Genomic DNA, 23899 nt, shown 5'->3' with positions numbered 1-23899 from the left:
ATATATGCTCATCACCGGCTTCGAACTAATCGTGCAACACCCCTTTCCTGCCTATTATGCATCATTCTGCTCAGTCGGGGACTGACATGTTTAGCTTATTTTATAGATTATAATGACTGGAGTCTAACCATTGGAACCAGTTGGAAATGGACATGAAGCATTGTCACAAAAGTGCGCATAATCAAATCGCACATAAATAAAGCATGCACCGCCTACCACCCAAGCCAGCAAAGGAGCACGTCGGCCCCGCGGCAGCTTCGACAGAGGGAGAGAGCGCATATCCCACAGACAACCAACACAATCAAAGGAGACTAGAAGCTTCAACAAGATATGCGAATGTTATAGTATGAAAAGAGAGGAGGGAGAGCGGGCACATGCCAAACACCCTCTCGCACCCCAACACACGACGAGCAGAGCAAGAGGAGGGTGGCAGCCCAAACATGCACTAACAGATGAGTCGCCACCCTCCTTGAAGACGTTTCAGTGGCCGCGGCCGAAGACGCAAAAAATGTCTAGAAGATTTCCAGGCTTTATTCATGCTATGGGAGCACGACTCCGTCAGAAAGTTCGAGAAATGTCGGCGAAGGCGATAAAAGTGCCGTGCTGGAATCAGTGGGGAGTACCAGACTACGCCGGGGAAGAGATGTGATGCGTAGACCGACTGTCTGCAGAAGAAGGAGATTCCCCGGCAAGCTAGCTGACAAGTTCCTCGGGGGTCTGCATTTTCGGAAGAAGCCCCTTCTTCGAGATTTGCCTCGAGTTACGCCGAGGATGTCTGGCTCAAGATCAGCACTGGTGAATACCAGTGGACACTTGGTACTCCTATTAATTCTGTACTGTACATGCTGAGCCTTTAGTACTTGTCATTCCTTATTTTCCAGAGTTTTGTTAACACCCATCTGAACTGCATTGTGATGTGCCTAGCTGAAGTGCCCATGTATGTATGAAACTGCCTTATTTGAAGAATATATTTTGTTTCAACAACTCTGGGCTCCGATTCGGTCTTTGGACCAAAACCAGCGTTCACTGGCGCACCAGAAGGTCTCTTATTAATTGTCCGTGCTATCATGGGGTTATTTTTGAAAGCTGATAAGACAGCTTTGGAATTTGACCTGGCACTGGCGCCTCGTTCACAGAGTATATGACAAGCATTGTTAAAGTGCTTAATTTAAAGATGCCGAAGTGCTGGTTGAGTTCCCCACACCACCGCACAGTTCTTTATGCTGTGTGTGAAAGACAAAAACATTCAACCCATTACAGAGCTGACCAATCTTCAGAGTGGAACTGCGTTTTCGAACACAACGTAGCACATTAAACGCTTCTACTAGCCAAACCGTTGCAAAGCTCTTAGCACAATTGAGCTTATCATACCCCACTCAGTGACCGCTGAAGCTATGTAGTGCTAAATAACAAAGGAGTCATGTCTAACATACATGTAGACGTTATAAAGATGCTCAAATGAGATTTATATTATCTTTTGCTGGCGAGCTATCAGATTTGTCTGCCAATGTTCAAACGTAAGACAATCCATGACAGTACTGTAGCTCCTTTGAGATACTCTCAGTTACGCTCTCTCGCACCGCAAAGAGTGTCAGTGGACAGACAGTACACTTAATACAGTCAAAGACAGCTTTCCTCTAAAAATTTGATGACTGCGCTGTTGGGGGTTCGAGGAAGCAAAATAGAATTCAATGATGGGTTCACTAAGTTGGGTGCACAAGTTCATGCACTAGCTCTTCTAAAAAGGGTGCAACTAGAGCACACTTGTGCCCGTTTCAAAGAAGCAAGTCACAAGAGCACAGCACACACACACACAGGAAGCATGACAGCGCACAAGCGTAGTCACACAGTGACTGCAACTAACAGAGCACATGCAGTCAGATTCGTCAAGTCATGCCAGCCTGACCCCCAGTTGTGATTTCAGCGGCAGCTGCTAGAGGCACTCTTCTGACATGGTAAAGGTCCATTGCCCAGGTACCGCCTGTTACAAACTGAGTGGAACACATTGCGCCCATAAGGAGAGGCAGTCAATGCTGCCAGCACAAAAAAAGGGAAAAAAAGAATTAAAAAAAAACGAACAATAATAATCTACGAGCCAAAAGTACTTTCATATGGGACAAAAATGAGACAGGCTCACTGAAGTCGGCCAATCTTTAGGCTGGGCTGTGATGCAAAGGTGCACTTTGGAAGAACAAAGCTCCATAAGTCAACTTTTTCAAGCATGCCTATTGCACGGTGCATCAGTCGCAAAGGCAGTCGGTTGTAAGTGAATCGCACGTCAAATTTCATTCCTCTCACGTACATCCTTTCAAATCTGAAATAAACACCACATATAAGATAATTATGACCCAAAACACACAGCGCACAAATGCACGTAAAAAAGAAGCCCGCAAATGCACGCAAAATTGCCGTGTGACTGGCCGCTCAAGGCACTTTACATTCGCAAGCTTCTTTCATGCTCGTAAAAACCCTTTTATGCAGCATGCATTGAGCAACAGAAAGCTGTATCAGGAGTTTTTCATGTCGCTCTACAATTTTCTCATTGACACTTTTTATCTAATTATAATATCTCAGAATCTCATTAATTAAGACTAATAATGTAATTAAGTGGAATGAAAAAAATAATTTGAGTATCTCCAAGTGACGGCAAAGAACATTGCCTCAGTTCTGCCCAGCTATGTGGCATTCATATATTTTTAAACTCTGCCTAAAGTTAGCTGGGGCACCCTGTATATGGTCATTCAACAAATGAGGCATTGCTTTGGATAACACAGAACTTCGAAGAAGAATGCAAGACGAAAACTACAACTGCTCAAATACTAACACATACAAACACACATGCACACATGCACGCATACACACAAGATGCATACATGCACGCATCCACATGCATGTACACACTCTCTCTCTAAAAAATGCATGTAATGTGAATCTGGCATAACAAAGGCCAGCCAGAACACAGGCCTACAGACAGAAATTGGAACATAGCCTACACTACAGAAATACCAATGGTGTACTGTGTGGCCTACCTAGTACTGAGCTTCCAATCTTCACACCCTAATGACTGTATGGTTTTACTGAATGGATGTGTGAAGGACTCAATGAAGCTTCAGTGGAGCACTGTTCAATGCTTACTTTGTTACAATGATATATGCAACGCAATATGTACAGACAGCGACAAAATTTTGTAGGATCCACAGGCCCATATCAAACTACATAGCTGCATCCTCTCACAAAGTAAGCTCCAGTCATTGAGACATGCCACAATGCATGCGTGCCCTTTCATGCTCGTATGTCTGCTAATTTCCTCTTCTGGCTAGCAAGCTGCTGAGATAAACACTGCAGAAGATGACGCTAGGTTCCAAACAGTGACCTGTGACAATGTGCCACATGCATCACATGTATCCCAGTGCAAATGCTTCGTCAGCAAATGGAGAGGCTGGTTTTCTGTCCGTCAGTAAGTAAGAGCTACAAGTAATTAAAGATGACCCTCCTCATAGGCAGAGGCATTCCACCTCAACTCGAATTATGTCCCACCTAATTGGACACAATGTAATCTGGCAACACAAGCATTGTCTACTTCTGGTAGGTCTAAATCAAATGTTCATGTGTCTCTCTTTGATGCACTCTGTCTTGTTGCTGTTGTGATGGTGGCTTTAAGATTATGTTTACGTGCAATGCTCATGCCTTCTACAGGGAACTGTAGAACTGTAGACTGTTTAAATAGTCTTTATTATATTAATGCTCATTGATACATACTTTTACAGATAAACAGCTGTCAGTATGAAAGCCACAGTATTGTATGTCAGCAATAATGTTCAATAAGTAACGGTGCAACACCAGGAATATCAATTCACCATTGGTACCATGGGCATATAAGTAGGGTCCTTCATCTTCAGGTTTCATATTTTTCAATATTCAGGGTTTAAAATTGGGTGTTACATTCAAAGAGGAAAACCGGGGATAAATCTGTGTTTTTATTGGCTCATAGCCCAAAGTTCAGGATTTTTCTGGCAAATTTCATCAACAATTAACATGGGTAATGGTGTCCGTTTGGACACAAACACCTTATTCAAACAAGTGAAACCACTCACAGAAACATATACAGTAGAACCTCATTCATACATTCTCGAAAAAAACACGAGAAAAAACTTACTAACCCCAAAAAGAAGTAAGATTCAAAGAAACAACTGCAGTTGATATTTAGGGATGCAGTGTATTGTGCAAATCACTGCAGCACAAGATGCCTAAGTGATGGGGCTCGAGCTGCCTGGCCAAGACACATGTTGTTGGTTTTGCAGTTTTGGCAAGCTTATGTTCGCATTCCTCGAATTCAGCCAAGGTCAGCAGCTTCTTTCAACGGGGCATTTTGGCAGAAAGTTTTGATGCGCCTACTCAGTGTAGCAAAGCTGCCAGCAACGCGGCATGATGGTCTGTGACGTCACACTCCTGTTCCCATATATGCCAGCGTCCCACCAGCAATAAACGCTGTTCTTCTCCAACAACTGGCTTGCTTACATGGTGGCAGCGATCCCTAGTCAGCATGTCGACCCCAGCGCCCCTTCTTCCACTGCCGAAGCGCTTGGACACATCAGGCAACGCTTGGCTTGGATGGCAAACTTCGAAGAGTGAGTTTACCTTTTTTTTTCTACTGCCACTCAGCTGAGCAAGCAGAGCAAAGATGTGCAGGTAGCCACGTTGCTAGTAAAGATTGGTGAGGAGGTTAGAAAGGTGTACAGCACATTCAAGTTTGAAGCAGGAGAAGACAAAAATGATGTCGACATGTGGTTACAGAAATTTGAGGATTTCTACAAGCCTGAAACGAATCTAACCTTTCAGGAATTCCATTTCGGATCAAGAAACCAAAAGGAAGCAGAGAGCTTCAGTGAACGGTTGACCAAACTGCGTATACTAGCTAAAAACTGCGAATTTGGAGCGCTAGAAGATTGCATGTTGCGCAGCCGCATTATTCTGGGTATTCGAGACAAGAATTTGCAGCAAAAGTTGATCGCTGAAAACCCTTCGTATCAGAAGACTGTCGATATCTGTCGTGCCCATAAGCAAGGGAAACAGCAGTTTCGCGAGATAAGCGAAGCAGCTGCAACCGCTCAGGTAATGAGAGTTTATGCAGTAGCAAGTAACAGAAACGTATGCAGTAAATGCGGCTACAAAACACATCGCAGCGAAGTATGCCCTGCAAACGGAAAGACTTGCAAAAAGTGCGGCATGCGGAACCATTTTGCCCAAGTATGCAAGATGTCGCCGCCATCACGAGACGTGGTTCAGAGACGCAGAGATTTGCATGAGCTGCGTCTAGAACCAGACGAGGACTATTTCTTGGAAACTTCACAAGACACAGTTCAGAGACACAGAGATTTGCGTAAGCTGCGTCTAGAAGCAGACGAGGACTATTTCTTGCAAACTTGAACGGTGCGTACCATAAGAACAGACAACTGGAATGCGATGGTTCATATTGAATGCACACCAATGACGTCCAAATTAGGCACGGGCACAAACTGCTGCATTATTTGGAAACGAGACATTGAGACACTGCCAGATAAGCCAACAGAATCCTGCTTGGTCACGCTTACAGCAATTTTTGGACACAAAACTGCATCGCATGAAAAAGTACAGCTGTTACTTTCAGCGAACAACAAATCTCACGAAGAAACATTTTTCATTGTAGGGCAGAACGTGCCTGTAACACTGAGTGGCAGAACATCAGCCGCTTGCAGAGCACTGAATGCGAACATATTTACCCCCCAGCACAGCCTTTTGCGGAAGTCTTCAAAAGGCTCGGCCAGCTAAGGGACTTCGAGTACAAAATGAAGCTCAAGCCCGGTGCCACGGGTATTGTCGTGCCAGCTAGAAGAGTCACTGTGGCCCTTCAAGACAAGGCGAAGGCGGAACTACAGTGCATGGAAGAACAAGGAGTAATAACAAAGGTAACCGAACCTACGAAATGGTCCAGTCCCATAATCACAGAAGTGAAAAAGGACAAAGTACGCATTTGCCTGGAACCAATAGAGCTAAACAAGTCACTGTTACGCAAGAACTATCCTATGCCAACAATAGAGGACATAGTTCCATGACTTTCCGAGGCAGTTTTTTTTTTTTTTTTTTCTTTTTTGCAACTTTAGATGCGGCATCTGGATTTTGGCAGATTAAACTGCACGAGTCAAGCTCAAAACTTGGCACTATGAGCACAGCGTATGGTCGCTATCGGTTTCCTCGAATGCCGTTTGGCATCCCCTCGGCCCCAGAGATTTTCCAAGCAGCAATGCACCACCTGTTAGAAGGGTTACTGTGTGTAGCGGTAGTCATGGACGACTTACTTCTCTGGGGAAGGACTAAAGAAGAGCATGATTACGACTTGAAACTCTTGTTGACATGCTGTAAAGAACACAACCTTAGACTGAACCTCAAGAAATGCGCATTCTTGCAGCCCCATGTGCATTACCTTGGCTACATATTCAGTGCAGAGGGCCTGCGAGTAGACCCACAATGGGTCTACTCCAGGCAATGCCGGCAAATGCAAGTTTTTCTTGGAATGATTAATTTCGTAGAGCGACTCATTCCAAGCATGCCTGACGTTACTGCCCTGCTGCGAACCTTACTGCACAAAGACATTGCATGGGTATGGACCAAACAGCAGGAAAAAAGTTTCGAAAAGTTGCGGCAGTCCTTGGCGCAAGCACCTGTGCTATCCTACTTTGACTCGAAAAAAAAATGTCACCCTCTCAGTCAACGCGAGCCAATTCAGTGTTGGTGCGGTGCTTCTTCAAGAAGGCCGCCCTGTCACTTTTTCGTCTCAGTCACTCGCGGAAACACAACAGCGCTATGCGCAAATTAAAAAAGAAACGCTTGCGATTGTGCATGGTTGCACGAAATTCCACGATTACATTTACGGTCAGCCAGAAGTAACGGTTGAAACTGATCATTGCCCTTTGGTCTCGGTTTTCGAGAAGCAACTGCACCAGTGAGCCCTTCGTTCACAACACATGAGGCTCACCTTGCAGCGCTATCCCATTAATGTTATCTACAAAACAGGCAAGGAGCTATTTCTTGCGGATGCTTTGTCACAGTTTCTTAGCAAAGTGTGCATGGCGGAAGAGACCGCACAGTTTCAAGTAAATGTGCTCGATTTTGTTTCTGCTTCCAAAGCACGCATCGAAGACCTCCTCACAGCAACCGATAGCGATCCAACCCTGCTCAAGCTACAAGGATATGTGGAAACAAGCTAACCGGACGATAAACGTGATATCCCGGAAGCCGTGCACCCCTACTGGTCATTCCGGGAGGACATACACACCCAGGATGGCCTACTGTTCTGCAGCAATAAGGTAATCGTACCACACTCGAAGAGAGCAGAAATATTGAGCCTCCTTCACAGCGCACATTCGGGAGCAAACAAAATCAAAGAACGAGCGAGAACCGTTATGTTCTGGCCCAGCATGTCCACGGATATTGAACAGTACTGTAGAGCTTGTAAGATCTGCCAAACGCATCAATCACGGAACCCGAAGATGCCACTTTTGTGTCACAAAGTGCCTAGTTTACCCTGGGAAACTGTAGGAATGGACTTGTTCTCTTATGGTGGCCGACAGTTTGCCATAATTGTAGGCTTCTATTCCTTCTTTTTTGAGATACATGAATTCCAAAACGTCACTGCAAAACTGCTGAAATCATGGTGTACGGATATTTTTGCTGTTCATGGACTTCCCTTAAAGCTGTGCAGTGATAACGGCCCACCGTTCCACAGCGCAGAATTCAAAGTTTCTGAGCACATTAAGTATCGGACACATAACTTCGAGCCAGCATTACCCGCGCTCTAACGGAATGGCTAAGAGGGCTGTCCAACAGGCTAAGAAACTACTAAAGAAGTGCTCGTATAGGACAGCCAACTTCCAAATGGCTTTACTTAAGTGGCGCAATACCCCTAGGGATGCGGTGCTGAAGTCCCCTGTGCTGAGACGCATGGGACGACTGACGAGAACCCTGCTCCCAGTACCCACAACACACCTGGTGCCAGAGACGGTGCCCTGCAGAGCCGTTCACCGCCGTCTGCAGGAAATCCGTCAGCGCCAGAAAATCTACTACAACCGCGGCTCCAGACAGTTGCACCTCTATCGCAGGGCAACAGGTAAGAGCATACGACACTCTTCACTGGACCTGGGCACCTGCTGTTTTCCTAAGGCCAGCGGAAGCACCACGTTCAGCGATCCTGAAAACAGAAGACAGCCAGGAGTTCAGGCGGACCCGAGAGCATCTATGCGACGTGGCCCCACAACCACACGATCCTCTAGAGTCTGATGTCCCAGACATCGAACCGCCTTTCCCAGAGCTACGATGAAGCACACGGCAACGCCGCAAGCCCTGTCTGTACCCATTGCCTGAGAGACGTTAAACTAACTGTTTATTTAAAAAAAAGGGGAAGATGTAGCACAGCTGCCAGCAACGCGGCATCGTGACCAGTGACGTCACGCTCCTGGTCCCATATATGCCAGCATCCCACCGGCAATAAACGTTGTTCTTCTCCGACAACCGGCTTGCTTACACTCAGTTTGAATCATAACAACACCACGAGACGCCAATGTGCATCAAGCTGGTGGTGCCCAAGCAACCTGAGACGCATGTTATTGTTTTTCTATTGCGCAGTGTTTTAAAACAGAGATGGGAAACCTAAATGAAATCGAACTGGTTAGCGATGCCGGAATATGATGCATACAATTCCACCAGAGCGAAAACGCAACTATCAACAATTTTAGTCATTATCCGTGCTTACTCCCCCAGCACACTTTTGAAAGTACCTCTAGTCTGTCTGCATACTGAACTATTTCTGTGAAAAGCTTCAGTTCACTACCATAATTCTTCTGTCTGTAACGGTTGTTTACAAATAGCACAGACTTCTATGTATGCTCACTTGGCAACACCTGCAGTAGGGAATGGAGGCGCATTTGGGTTATTGCCTATTAAAGAGTGTAGTATGCTTCAAACTGCACCATGCTCCACATGCTGTGATTGTCTATAGCTGAATATGCTCATCGCAATGTGGTTGGTGGAGATAGCTGTGAATGCAGCATGCGATGAGTTGGGAAAAGACTTGCTGGTGTCGGAAAATAAAAAGAGCGCGTGCCGGTGTTTACACGAGAGACAGGCGGGTGAATATTTCAGGAAAACTGCTGCAGCGGGCGGCTATGGTTCTGGTTGCGTCTCACGCCTTTTCTTGTTTGCATGGGATCTAAAGGCCAGAAAAAAAATGTATCATTAGATCGCAGTTTGGTGATGTACTGAACGTTTGGTGCTGAAAGATTGTGCTTTCCGGGAACCTATGAACTGGTCAAAAAGAAGCTAAACTGTATTGGGTCATTTTTCATTTCTTGATTGCAAATGTTGGCTCCGGGAAATTGTATGCAACAGCATCATATCAACGAGGTTCTACTGTACTGACAAAAAGAGCTACTCGCAAGTCATGTGAAAAACTTATTTATGCAAATATTCGTTGGCAGGCATTATTAGTACTTTTTAAACAAGTCACATCAGCAAAAGCAAACAGATGCATGCTTGGTGATACCCTTCTTAATTCCATCTATGCACATTTTTTAACAAAGGGGAAAAAGCACGACAAACAGTACAAACGGGCATGCTTTGCAAAAGGTGTGATGCTTGTAATTACAAGCCCTCGGTGATGTACGTTATCAAATGCATTCTGATAATTTCTGTGTCATCTTAGACCTGTAAAGGCTCTAAACACGCATTAGTCGGGAAAATGTCCTCTCAACATCGTAGCTATTCGCAATGCAGAGCAATGTCAGTGCTGTGTTCACTAGGATTAGGTAGCGGGCAGCGGAGTCCTGCCAGTTGGCCAACACAAAAGTGCTGTTCTCAGTGCTTTGTTCTATCAGATATTCTTTGAACTCATCTTTTAGAGAATGCACTTTGGGGTGAACTTCAGGGAGAAATCAGGTATAACCCGACCTATTCAGGATGCAAAAATCAGGAATTTCAGGTTTTACCTGAAAACAAAGGACCCATATATAAGTAAAACTTTGCTATTAGGCCATAGAAGAAAAAGAAACATCTTGAAAATAATGCTCTATCTTACCGTTCACAAAAACTGATAAGGAGGGAACCTTTTCTTGACTCAAAAACGAAGCCTTCATACTCCAACACTTCCATCACTTGACTCGATGGTTCACACTGTTCACTTGAAATACGCACAAAGATGTTGTCTCCTTTCAATACAGATGGGCGGCCTTCTACTAAGCCTGGAACCTGAATTAAGGAATTCAATTTGCAAGAAATTCAGAAGTGCACATTCACATGCCTATATTTTTCCCCATATAGTAAAGATAACACACAAAAAGTGGCACCAAATTACATATTTACATCAAATTTTCAAATAAAAATGGAGGCTTTGTCTCCTCCAAACAATTGTATTCACTGGCTTAGTGCAAAAGTTACATGAAATAAGATTTGGTGTGATTTACCAGCCACACTTATGACAACAATACCAGGAGAAAAAAAAAGTCTCAGCCTGTACACTCCGAGAGCCAGATATTCACACAGATGTTATAGCCACAGGGGCAGCAAAAACAGTGGAAAGGTTAGAATGTGGATTTACCCATTTCTGGATTCTCAAATACTTTTGATTATAGACATACATACAGACTGTCAAAAATAATGAAACCACGCTATGCTTAACTACAGTCGACACTGTGCACAACAGTCAGGCTATCACTCCAAATACACTTCTGGAAGCTCTGCCGGCGGCGAAATTCCATATTCTGAGAGTCTTCTAACACAAGAGTTTCACAAAAGCAGCACAACATGAGTCTGGTCATGACTCCTGTCATGTACAAATTGGCTTCGTTCATTTTGACAAAGAATGCAGACTGCAGGGATGGATATCACACAATCTTTTTGAATAAGAAGCCTATTGACATTTACAGAAGATCCTTAGCTTCCTTTTAAGATGCAGACCAACAAGGAGAAGAAAACACCAAAATTCACGAATTTGACAAATTCTCACCAACGTGTGCAACATTTCAGGAAGGACACATCAAATACTGCTTCAGCAGTTAACATTCACACCTTTTCTACCATGATGCACATAATCCTGTACCTATCATAGGCAAAGGTAACGCATCAGTTCTCCAGTTTACCAAATCTCCTGTCTTCCCCACATTTTGCCATTTCATTGCTCACTTCATTGCTCACTTCATTGCAGTGCCATTCACATGCCAAGCCTTCAATGTATCATACATTACGGCCTCACGTTGCACCGTCGCTCAAACACCAATGCACCATTCTATTCTACATCACCACCATTGCATTATCTCCATGCTCATCGCTCGCTCTGAGGTCCCCGAAAGCACACCCTGCAATGACCTCTTAATCACTTATAATGGTGCAAGGTGCTTTTCAAGACCAGCATTAGAACCTAGAGTGCCTCAACCAACATTGTGCAGTTTCGGCTGGATGCTTTCATCTCTCGTCTACCAGCATAGTTCACAAATAAACGTTTCGTGATATACTTGGCACCAATCAGTAGGCAATCAACAATTTTAGTCATTATCTGTGCTTACTCCCCCAGCACACTTTTGAAAATACCTCTAGTCTGTCTGCATACTGAACTATTTCTGTGAAATGCTTCAGTTCACTACCATAATTCTTCTGTCAGTAACGGTTGTTTACAAATAGCACAGACTTCTATGTTATATAGGGTTGCCTGCTAGGCTAAACAACTTTAGTAATTATTTGTGCTTGTTCTGGTTACCCCAGCTTATTTCTGAAAACACCTTCAGTCTGTCCACAACCCGCCACGGTAGGCCAGTGGCTATGGCGTTGTGCTGCTGAGCTCAAGGGCATCGGAATGTGGCGGCCACATTTCGATTGAGGCAGAATGCAAAATTATCTGTATATTGTGCATTGGGTGCACGTTAAAGACCCCGAGTGGTCAAAATTAATCAGAACCCCCCCCCCCCCCAGCCTCAATACAGCGTGCGTCATAATCAGATCGTGGTTCCAGCACGTAAAACAATAGAATTTTTAGTCTGTCCACACTGTATAAAATCATCATCATCTTTATGTTCACGGCAGGATGAAAGCCTCTTAAAGTGCTCTCCAATTACCTCTGTCTTGCACCAGCTGACCCCATCTTATACCTGCAAATTTTGCCATTTCATCCCACCACCTAATTCTCTGCCATCCTCAACTGCACTTTCCTTCTCTTGGCACCCATGCTGTAATTTCAATAGACCATGTGTCCATGTAATTACACATTACATGGCCTACCCACAGTGGCGTCACTAGGGGTAGGGATGGGGACAGACCACCCTAGGCGCAGCCAACTGAGGGGGTGCAACTCGCCGAGCAGCGGCTGTAATGCAGTCGCCACTCAGGCCTTTGCATTCTTCGCGGCTCGAAGCCAAATGTGGGAAACATCTGCACCCAGGACAGCTGAATGGGCCAATGAAAAGAATGGGCTAAAGCAGAGAAGTGCTGATGGAACAGCGTGCTTGGTGTTCTTTATGTGATCGTTTTAATAACACTCTGCTAGGCTGCTTACAATAAACAAAAGCATCAAGGGGAACACAGATTACAAATACAACAATCGCTCATTTCCCACTTTCGGAAAGAAATAAAGTTGACCGTCAAATGCACTGTCTCTTTCTATTTGTTCATTCTGTCACTAAAAACTGCACACACATGCCCACTGTTCTTCTTCCATGAGAAGAGATGGCTTGAAGGCTAGAAAGCTAGAATATATTGTTCATTACAAAAACCCAAAGAAATGGCTACTACATTCCCAAAGGTATGAATGGCGGGCCATTTAATGTAAGGTAATGTACAAAGAAAAATTTTCACCGTAATTAGTGACATCTGCGTGATCCATCACTGAAAATAATTTATCAGTTCTTTCATACAATAAGCGCAAATAAATCCTGGAAATTATGGGACAGGCGCTGAACCGTGGGCTCCCAATTATGTATTTAACTCCAACCAAAATATACAAAGCAAGGTGTTTATGCAGAAGTGCTAATCAGTGTTGCATTCAATGCTTGAAACTGCAGCAAACACTAAATTCAGCAATAAAGTCGCAAAGAAAACAGCAAATTGAATTGTTTGAGTGCATAAAAGACAAAAATAAAGGCCAAATTACAAGGAGAAATAAATGCTGAATTACATGCAAAAACAGAAACACTGCCCTTTTAAATCGTTTCACATTAACTCTCCAAAATGTATGTTAAGAAATGGGAGGGAGTGGCAAGAGAAGAGACGAGGCAGGAGGGCAACACGCCGAGCAGCTTCACTGGGTGCCGGGAAGCCGAGTGATGCCACTGCCTGCCCAGCTTCATTTTTCCCTCTTAATGTCAATTAGTCTGCTATACCATGTGCTTTTTGTTTTTAATTTGAACAATTGTTTTTTTAATCACACAGAGGTTATAGGGCACTTTAGCCTGCTAAGGCGAATTACCTGAAGAGGCAGGCATTACTTGTGCAACAAAATGCTCGCGCGTTCGTCTTGTTCCACAGCAGGCTGCAATGCCGCTCCTCGTGCTAGCATTCCCATACTGCCCTTCCCTCCGTGAAGGCACTGACGACACTGGCCCACTGCCAGTCGGTGCGGTGATTTCGGTCTCAAATTTTTTGCCCAAATATACTTGTGCCTTCGCCGTCGTCTTCTTCCACAGCTGGCTCCAATGCCGCTCCTCATGCTGGTGTTCCCATACTGCCCCTCTCTCAGCTAAGGCATTGACAGCACTGGCCTGCTGCCTGTCAGTGTGGTAATTTCGGTCTCAAATTCTTTGCCTCAATATATCGTGAATTGAAAACATGTTTGCAGCTGCGCTCAAAGTTCACATTAGAGAGTATCATAATCATTCAAGATTTTTTTTTAATGTTCACTTTAGTGTACATGCTCCAATGGTGAAATCGAAGCCAAGCAGCAGTGAAGTCATGTATGCTTAACAGAAATCCTAAAGGTAGCGCAAATTTTAAGATATCTGCTTTCAAAATTGGCTGAAAAATGGATTGGCATTACAGTTGTGTTCATCCCAAAGTGCTTGACATACACGTTTGGTAAATTGTTAGCTGGAATGCTCAATGTATTTTGTTGCACACTTTAAGTCCAGACATCTCGAAAGCGGCACTAGTTTTGATTTCTGCTAACCGAACATGACTTCACTACTGCTCAGCTTCAATTGCGACATGTGCCCTAAAGTGAAAAATTTAATAGTTAATTAGGCAATCTTTTCTAATTAGCTATATATTGCCATTTTTATTGCAAGCAACATCCAAATCTTCAATAAATGCATCCAAAATGCGGAACTACGCTATCCGTCAAGGGCAATTTTTGAAAAATTTGTTCAAACCACAAAAAAAAAGCAGGTGGTATATGTGCAATACTCTAGCTCACTACCCTAATTCCTCTGTCAGCAGCAATCGATTGAAAGTACTGAGCAAAGTGTGGAGGCTAGACATGGAGCAAACACAGGCATGGTCACAATAGATATGGCACAGAACTAATATAGCAACTGCTGACGCAGTAAAGGAAGCTAAATAATACAGGCATTAAAAGTCCCCTAGTCAGGTAGCCTGTATCCTGTGCAAAGCAAGTGACAGTGACAGAGACACATGAAGTCTGTAGGTCCCTTCATCTTTTTTACAAGTCACCAGTTTCCTTTACACAAATGAACACAGGCATTCAGGGGGGTAATTTAACAGCCTGGCCTGATATGGTGCTTCTCTTCAGTGCCCCTTTAAAGTACAAATGACCAAACATAACACCATAAGCCTTTCTGTGACAAAAAAGATATACAGTAATACCTCGTTAACTCAAACTAGTAAAAACCGGGAAAAAATTCGAGATAAGTGGATTTTCGAGATAAGCAAAATTGCGCAAATTGCCATGAAAAATCGAGTTCTTTCCAAAAATATTGTTATGTGAACGAAGGATTAACAACTGGGGACTATTTACAAAGTATATTTAGAAACGATAATGCAGCGCTGGCCAGTTCAGCTGACAGCTCGAGAGCCAGGGAGCGTTCGTCATCTTCGTTGGGGCACCCGCGTGCATCGTCCACAAGAAATGTGCAATATGCATGTATCATTACCTCCGACGGCAGAAGCACCATCCTGGTGCATCTAAATATCAATGATAACAAGAGAGTAATATGGTTTGAGGCATGCGACATGCACAACATCAGTGGAATTCGTGGCAGATGAGGCACTGGTACTGACTGGGGCGTTTTCATACGTAACTGGAGTCACGGCACGCAGCACTCGATATGGACCTGTGTACCGAGACAGGAGTTTTTCTGACAGGCCAACGTGACGAGTAGGGGACCACAGGAGTACCAGAGATCCAGGCGAAAAGTGGACATCTCTGTGTTGGCGATTGTACAAACGCCGTTGTTTCTCTTGCGAGGTCAGTAGGCGAGCGCGGGCAATTTTGCGCGCTTGGGCTGCCCTGGTGATGGCGTCAAGTGCATACTCACTGGTCTCTGCTGTGGCGGATGGAAGGGATACGTCCAGTGGCAATATGGGTTCTCGGCTGAACAACAGAAACAACGGTGAATAACCGAAGTGTCGTGACGCGAAGAATTATATGCAAAAGTGACATAGGATAGGGCAAGGTCCCAATTAGCATGGTCGGGCAATACAAACTTTGCAAGCATGTCTGTTAGGGTACAATTCAGACACTCTGTGAGAACATTAGTCTGTGGATGGTAAGACGTAGTCAGCTTGTACTTGGTTGAGCAGGACTGCAGGATGTCGGCAATGACTTAAGAAAGAAATGTTCGACCACAGTCAGTGAGCAGTTGGTGTGGAGCACCATGCTGCAGAATCACGTCGCGTAAAAGAAAATCGGCAACATCTGTGGCACAGCTCATTGGAAGGGCTCTGGTAATGGCGTAGCGTGTAGTGTAATCCGTCGCCACAGCAACCCACTTGTTGCCAGACGTGGACAGAGGGAAAGGGCCAAGTAAGTCCAGGCCAACGCGAAAGAAGAGCTCCAAAGGAATGTCGAGCGGTTGAAGGCACTAGGAAGGCAGCGTCGATGGTATTTTTCAGCACTTGCATTTCTCACACGCCGCAACATATTTCCAGACGGAGCGGGCAAGGCCTGGCCAAAAGAAGCGTCGGCGAACCCGGTCGTAGGTGCGGGAGACGCCAAGGTGACCTGCTGTTGGTAAATCGTGAAGTTCTTGGAGAACAGCTGACTGGAGGTGCTTAGGAATAACGAGGAGTAGGGCAGGACCGTCAGGGCGTACATTGTGCCGGTATAATACACCATCCCTAAGAACAAACAGGTAAAGGGACGAATCAGAAGACGAAAATTCCAAGCCGTAAATGATGGTGGCATCACGTTGGCAAGGTGGCATCACGGCGTTGCTTGTCAGCAACGTGCGGAACCTGAGAAACGAAGAAAACGCAAGCGTCAGCATCGGAGCCAGGGTTGGCGGGTAGTTCGCCCACTGGATAGCGTGATAAACAGTCTGCGTCTTGATGTAATCGGCCCAACTTGTACACTTATGTATAGGAATATTCTTGCAGCCACAGAGCCCAGCGACCAAGCCGGCCAGTAGGATCCTTGAGTGAGGAAAGCCAGCAGAGCGCGTGCTAGTCCGTGATGACAGAGAAGTGCATGCTATACAAGTACGGGCGGAATTTGGAAACCGCACAGACGAGAGCCAGGCATTCACAATCTATAATCGAATAGTTGCGCTCCGCTGCTGTGAGGAGGCCGCTAGCGTAGGCGATAACGCGATCTTGACCCTGTTGGCGCTGGGCTAAAACAGCTCCAATACCGTGACCACTGGCATCGGTACGGACCTTTGTAGGAGAGGATGGGTCAAAGTGGGCCAGTATAAGTGGTGTGGCGAGAATGTTGGTAAGCTGGGCAAAAGCGGCAGTTTGAGCGGGGCCCTACGTAAATGGCACGTCCTTCTTCAGAAGATCAGTAAGAGGTCGGGCAATTGCTGCAAAGTCTTTAACGAAGCGTCGAAAGTAGGAGCAGAGTCCTACAAAACTTCGGACGTCTTTAACAGACTGAGGCACAGGAAAAGACGTGACAGCATGAATTTTCTCCTGGTCTGGTTGAATACCGGAAGCGTCGACGAGGTGGCCCAGCACTGTAATCTGCCGACGACCAAAGTGACACTTCGATGAATTTAGTTGCAGCCCAGCCTCGAGGAAAACTTGAAGAACAGCCGATAAGCACTCAAGGTGTGTCTCAAATGTAGGTGAAAATACGAGAACGTCCTCTAGGTAGCAGAGGCATGTTGACCATCTGAACCCCTGAAGCAAAGAATCCATCATACGTTCGAACGTTGCTGGGGCGTTGAATAGACCGAATGGCATAACTTTGAATTGATATAGGCCATGGGGGGTGACGAATGCAGTCTTCTCTTGGTCCTTTTCATCCACAGAAATTTGCCAATAACCAGACCGAAGATCTAATGATGAAAAGTATTTGGCACTGTGGAGACAGTCGAGGGCGTCGTCAATGCGAGGCAAGGGGTAGAACGTCTTTCTTGGTAATGCGGTTTAGATGACAATAATCTATGCAGAAACGCCATGTGCCATCTTTCTTTTTAACAAGTACCACGGGCGACGCCCAAGGGCTCCATGAAGGTTTAACAATACCTTTGGCAAGCATCTTGTTCACTTCATCTTGAATAACCTTGCGCTCTGAAGCAGAAACTCGATATGGCTAGCAATGAATAGGACTAGCATCACCAGTATTTATGTGATGCTTAACAATTGAAGTCTGGCTTAATTGGCAATTGCTCATGTCAAATATGTCGTGGTAGGAAACTAAAAGGCGACACAGTGCTGCTGCTTGTTCAGGCAAGCAGCAATCATGGGACGAAATGTTGTGTCAGGGCAAATAGCATCATGTGGGCATGGTGAAGAATCGGAGCAGAGATCTATGGAAAATGTGGTGACGTGGTCATCTCCGATAGCACGCAGCATTGCAACTGATATGCCTTTGAGTAGAACTTCCTTTGTCAGACCAAATTAACGACAGGGAGGCATGTCCATTTATCGGCGACGGCGACGATGAAGTGGGGCACAGTGATATTGCACATAAAAAGGACATCAGGAACAGGAGTGGCGAAGTAATCGCCATCGGGCACAGGAAAAAATTATAGTAAATCGACGAAAGTCACGGTTTTAGGCGGCAGGCAGACGAAGGCAATCGTACTAAAGTTTTTCGGCAGTTCGGCACGAATATGAGCGAGTAGAGGAAGTTTGAGGCAAAGGGTGCCAGCAAAACAGTCGATCAAAGCTGAATGCGCCATAAGAAAGTAGAGTCCTAGGATTAGGTGATGGGGACCATTTGTCAGCACTGTCAAAAGAACAGGAACGTGGCAGTCGGCGATACTTATATGGGAAGTACACATTCCAGTGACGTCAACAGTGCTGCCATCGGCCACGCATACGGCTCATGTAGTAGCAGGCGTGAGGACCTTCCTCGGTCAACGATGGAGGTTAGAACTCATTATGGACACCTGTTGGGCTCGAGTATCGATTAATGACGTCAAAGGGACACTGTCGACGTGAACAAGTAAGTTCTGGTTTGTTGGGAGCATCAATGGAGGATTTTCACACGACGACAATAATGCAGCACTACCTCCAGGATCTGCATGGTCTAGTTTTTCATCCTGGAGGGTCCATAATTGGTTGGCGACAAATAGCGGTGGGGCTAGGGAGACGGGGACTGATGGAGCTGTGGTGACAGCGAGTGAGCAAGACGACTGCCATCAACGGATATGTCCAAGGTAGGAGGCATACGGCGAGGCGAGTAACGTCGCAGGTCGGCATAAGGGTGAGGAGACGTGGAGAAGGAGCTCGAATCCAGCAACGTCCAGGAGGTGTGGCAGTGGTGAGCGTCATGGCCAATGCAGAGGCAACGGGAAAACTGTGGAATGACGCGGCAGCTTTTGGCGAGCTCAAAGCTGTGGCATTCCTTGACAATGACATCAATGGAGGGCACATTGTTGAAGATTAACAAGTTGAACGCATTGTCCACGATCCCTTTGAGTATGTGGCCGACTTTGTAAACCTCAGCCATTTGGTCGTTGACTTTCCGGCAAAGAACGAGCACGTCTTGTATGTACGAGACATACGATTCAGTAGAAGACTGAACTCGGGTAGCAAGCTCTTTCCTAGCAGCCAGCTGCCGACTGGTGGGATTTCCAAAGAGGTCGACGAGCTTGTCCTTGAAAGCATCCCAGCTAGAGATCCCGTCCTCATGTGTCTGGAACTAGACACGAGGAGTTTCGCCCAAGTAGAATAGGACATTGGCTAGCATAATGGTAGGGTACCAGTGGTTGTTTTGGCTAACATGCTCATACAGGTTGAGCCAGTCCTCAACGTCTACATTATCTTGGCCGGAGAATATGCCAGGATCGTGGGGATTGGTAACCTTGTTGTCGGGGTTGCAGGAGTAGGAGGAGACGAGGTGTCGTCACCGGGAGCCATGCCAGAAAGCAGGATGGTGCGGGCGCTGCGGAGCTCCGTGGCAAGACGGGGAACGGCACCCGCCACCAAAATGTTACTCGAACAAAGGATTAAGACTGGAGACTATTTACAAAGCATATTTACAAAAGGGTAACTGCAGCGCTGGCCAGTTCAGCTGACAGCTCATGAGCTAGAGAGCGTTCATCTTTGTCGGGGCGCCCGCATGCATCGGCCATAAGAAACACGCAATATACATGTATCAATATTGCTACGCGAAGGACGAGTCAGTAAGACGAGCAACTACTTACAGGTTATATTTACAACAGCGGTTGCAGCGCTGACCGGTTAGATTCACAGCGCAAGCCCAGTTCGTTCTTCCTCCTCTTTTCTCGAGTGATGGCGCCCACGCGCCTCGTTCAAACAATCAAATACCACACGCGTGTAGCATAATCCCCCGGCGGCAGAAGCGACATCCCGGAGTGTCTAAATATCATCACTGGGAGGGTGATACTGCTTCAGTTGTGTAACATGCATGACATAACTGGACTGGGAAGCAGATGGGGCGTCAGGGGCAATCTGGTAGGTGACGGGAGTCACGGCACAAAGCACAGCACTCAGTATGGGCCTGTGTAATGAGACAGCAGTTTTTCTGACAGGCTGATCTGAAGTGATGGAGACCATAGAAGCACCAAAGAACCAGGCGGGAAATGCTCGTCTCGGTGTCGCCGGTCGTACAACCGCCTTTGACTCTCTTGGGATTTAAGAAGGCGGTCACGGGCGATTTCCCTTGCGTGGGCACAGCGGGCGATGGCGTCAAGTGCATATTCATTGGTCGGTGCCGCATGAACAGGGAGGGTAGTGTCGAGGGGCAGTGCTGGTTCTCGGCCGAAGAGAAGGAAAAATGTGGAATAACCGGCTGTGTCGTGGCGAGAGGAATTATAAGCAAATGTGACAAATGGTAGAGCGGGGACCCAGTCAGTGTGGTCTGAAGAGACATATTTCACGAGCATGTCTGTGAGAGTGCAATTGAGACGCTCCGTGAGGCCATTTGTTTGCGGATGGTACGACGTGGATAGCTCGTGCCTCGTGGCACAGGACTGCAGGATGTCCGCGATAACTTTTGATAGGAATGTCCGGCCACGGTCAGTGAGAAGTTGTCGCGGAGCTCCATGTAATAAAATCACGTCGCGCAGAAGAAAATCGGCGACATCTGTGGCGCAGCTTGTAGGAAGCACTCGGGTGATGGCGTAGCACGTGGTGTAATCCGTTGCCACAGCGATCCACCTGTTCCCAGAGGTAGAAAGAGGAAAGGGCCAAGTAAGCCCAAACCAACCCGAAAGAATGGTTCCACGGGAATGTCGAGTGGTTGAAGGTACCCAGCAGGGAGCGTCGATGGTGTCTTGCGTCGCTGGCATTTCCCACACGCAGCAACGTATCTTCGAATAGAGTGAGCAAGCCCTGGCCAAAAGAAGCGTCGGCGGATCTGGTCGTAGGTACGTGACACACCCAGGTGACCGGCAGTGGGGAGGTCGTGAATTTCGTAGAGAACAGCCGAGCGAAGGTGTGTAGGGATCACAAGGAGTAACGCAGGGCCGTCAGGGTGAACGTTGTGGCGGTCGAGTGCGCCATCTTCAAATGTGAATAAGCGAAGGGAACTGTCATCAAGTGACGATTCCAGGCGGTCGATGATGATACGCAAGGACGGGTCACGGCGCTGCTCGTCGGTGAGATGGAGCAGTGGAAAAACAGAGAGAACACAGGCGTCGAAGTCAGTATTAGACGTAGAGGTCGGGTCTTCGACGGGGTAGCGAGAGAGGCAATCTGCGTCCTCGTGTTGGCGTCCCGACTTGTAAGTCACTGTGTAGGGATATTCTTGTATTCGGAGGGCCCACCGACTGAGCCGGCCAGTAGGATCCTTGAGCGACGAACGCCAACAGAGCGCATGATGGTCTGTGATTACTGAGAAGGGCTTGCCATATAAATATACGCGGAACTTTGAAACAGCCCAGACAAGAGCAAGACATTCACGCTCGGTAATCGAATTATTGCGCTCTGCAGTTGTCAGGAGCTGGCTAGCGTAGGCTATAATGCAGTCATGTCCGAGTTGGCGTTGCGGTAAGGCGGCACCGATCCCATAACCACTGGCATCGGTTCGGACCTCTGTAGGTGCGGACGAGTCAAAGTGGGCCAAGACTGGTGGATTGGTAAGAATCGTGATAAGGCCTGAAAATGCGGCAGCCTGAAGGGAACCCCACATAAAAGGCATGTCTTTTTTCAGAAGTTCAGTGAGTGGTCGAGCGATTGCTGCAAGATCTTTCACGAACCGTCTGAAATAAGAACAGAGCCCCACAAAACTCCGGACGTCTTTGACAGACTGAGGTACAGGAAAAGCTGTTACTGCTCGAACCTTCTCCGGGTCGATTGTACTCTGGAAGCATCGACGAGATGGCCTAGCACTGTAATCTGTTGGCGCCCAAAGTGGCACTTCAATGAGTTTAATTGGAACCCAGCCTTGCGGTAGACATCAAGGATAGCTGCGATGCGCTCAAGGTGCGTCTCAAATATAGGAGAAAACACAAGGACGTCGTCGAGGTAACAAAGGCAAGTTGACCATTTGAAACCTTGAAGCAGAGAGTTTATCATTCGTTCAAACGTGGCGGGGGCATTGCATAAACCGAAAGGCACAACCTTGAATTGGTAGAGGCCATCCGAAGTGACGAAAGCAGGCTTTTCTTGGTCTTGCTCATCGATGGAAATCTCCCAATAACCAGATCGAAGGTCGATGGACAAAAAGTATTTGGCACCGTGAAGACAATCAAGAGCGTCGTCAATTCGTGGTAAAGGGTAAACGTCCTTTTTAATGATTCGGTTTAGGTGGCAGTAAACAATGCAGAAACGCTATGTGCCATCTTTCATTTTGACGAGCACAACCGGCGACGCCTAAGGGCTCGACGAGGGCTGAACAATGCCTCTGGCGAGCATCTTGTTCACTTCCAACTGAATGACTTGCCGCTCTGCCGCGGACACACGATATGGTCGGCGGTGAATGGAAACAGCATCACCAGTGTTTATCCGATGCTTAACAAGGGATGTGTGACCAAGTGGTCGATTGTCAGTGTCAAATATGTCGCAGTAGGAAAGCAAAAGGCGATATAAAGCGGCTGCTTGGTCAGGTGCGAGGTCCGGAGTGACCATGGGACGTAATGGGCCATCAAGGTTCAAGGCACCCTGCGGGTAATCAGGAGGATCTGGAGACGCGTCGGTTGCAAAAGCAGTGACGTGGTTGTCTGTCACTGACCAGAGCATGGCCACCGCTTTGCCCTCAGGTAACACTTGCTTCGTCAAGCCAAAATTTATAACGGGGAGACACATCCGATTAGCGGCAAGGGTTACGATGGAGTGTGGCACAGAGATGTCGCACGCCAGGAGGACATCCCGAATAGGTGCGACGACATAGTCGCCATCAGATACGCTTGCCGTTGAGGCCAATTCAACAAAGGTTAGGGTTTTTGGAGGAATGCGAACAAATGCTGTGGTGCAGAGGGTGTTCGGTTGTTCGGGGCAAACGTCTGAAAGAAGAGGAAGCTCGAGGCACAGCATACCGGTGGCACAGTCAATGAGGGCAGAATGCGTCATTATAAAGTCGAGACCGAAGATTAGGGCATGAGGGCAACTGGTCAGCATGGTGAACAGGACTGGAACTTGGCGGCCAGCAATTCCTATATGTGCAGTGCACATACCCCTGACGGCAACAGTTACGCCACTGGCGACGCATACAGCTCGAGTGATGGCAGACGTAAGAACTTTTTTGAGGTCACCACATAGGTCGGCGCTCATTATGGACACTTGGGCTCCAGTATCAACTCATGCCGTCAACGGAACACCATCTACGTCTACTTCAATTAGGTTTGTGTTAGTGAAGAGTGTCAACGGAGGATTTGGACAGGACGAACGTGATGCAGCACTACCTCCAAGAGCTGCATGGCCTAGTTTTCTGTCCGTCGGTTTGGCGAGGAAAAATGGCGAGGTTGGGGTGACGGGGAGCAACGGCATTGACGAGACGGCGATCACACGGAGGAGCGGCTGTCAGGGGCATCAGAAGTAGGGTACAGACGGCAAGGTGAATAACAGCGAGCATTGGCGTATGGGCGAGAAGCAGGGAATGAGCTCCAGTATGGCAGCATCCAGGTGGTGCGGCAGTGGCAGGACACATAACCAACACGGTGGCAGCGGAAGCCGATCGGCTTGTCGTCTGGGGTTCGCCATTCAGCAGGATTGCGCGGTCTGGGAAGCGAAATACCGGTCATTACAGGTTGTGGACATGGGAATGGGTGCCGAATCAGGTCGGGAGACAGAGCAGGCAGTAGGGATGCCAAGGTTTGCAATTTACTGCCGCACAACTGCTTGAATAACGGAAATAGTG

The 23899-nt window shown here is 46.8% G+C and overlaps 1 protein-coding gene across 2 annotated transcripts in view; it reads right to left on the bottom strand.

The window, feature by feature from the left end:
- The window catches only part of LOC142585288 (putative helicase MOV-10), a 119161-nt gene that overhangs the window by 36140 nt on the left and 59122 nt on the right, over positions 1–23899 (bottom strand). For both annotated transcript variants that reach the window (XM_075695931.1, XM_075695941.1), the window contains exons 6-7: positions 10106–10275; positions 2138–2314 (exon numbers count right to left, since the gene is read on the bottom strand). In XM_075695931.1, coding sequence (XP_075552046.1) covers positions 2138–2314; positions 10106–10275 — 347 coding nt within the window. The remainder of the gene's footprint in view (positions 1–2137; positions 2315–10105; positions 10276–23899) is intronic.

Source organism: Dermacentor variabilis, chromosome 1 (genome assembly GCF_050947875.1).
Source record: "Dermacentor variabilis isolate Ectoservices chromosome 1, ASM5094787v1, whole genome shotgun sequence".
Lineage (NCBI taxonomy): Eukaryota > Metazoa > Arthropoda > Arachnida > Ixodida > Ixodidae > Dermacentor > Dermacentor variabilis.
This window is presented reverse-complemented; position numbering and strand designations above follow the sequence as displayed.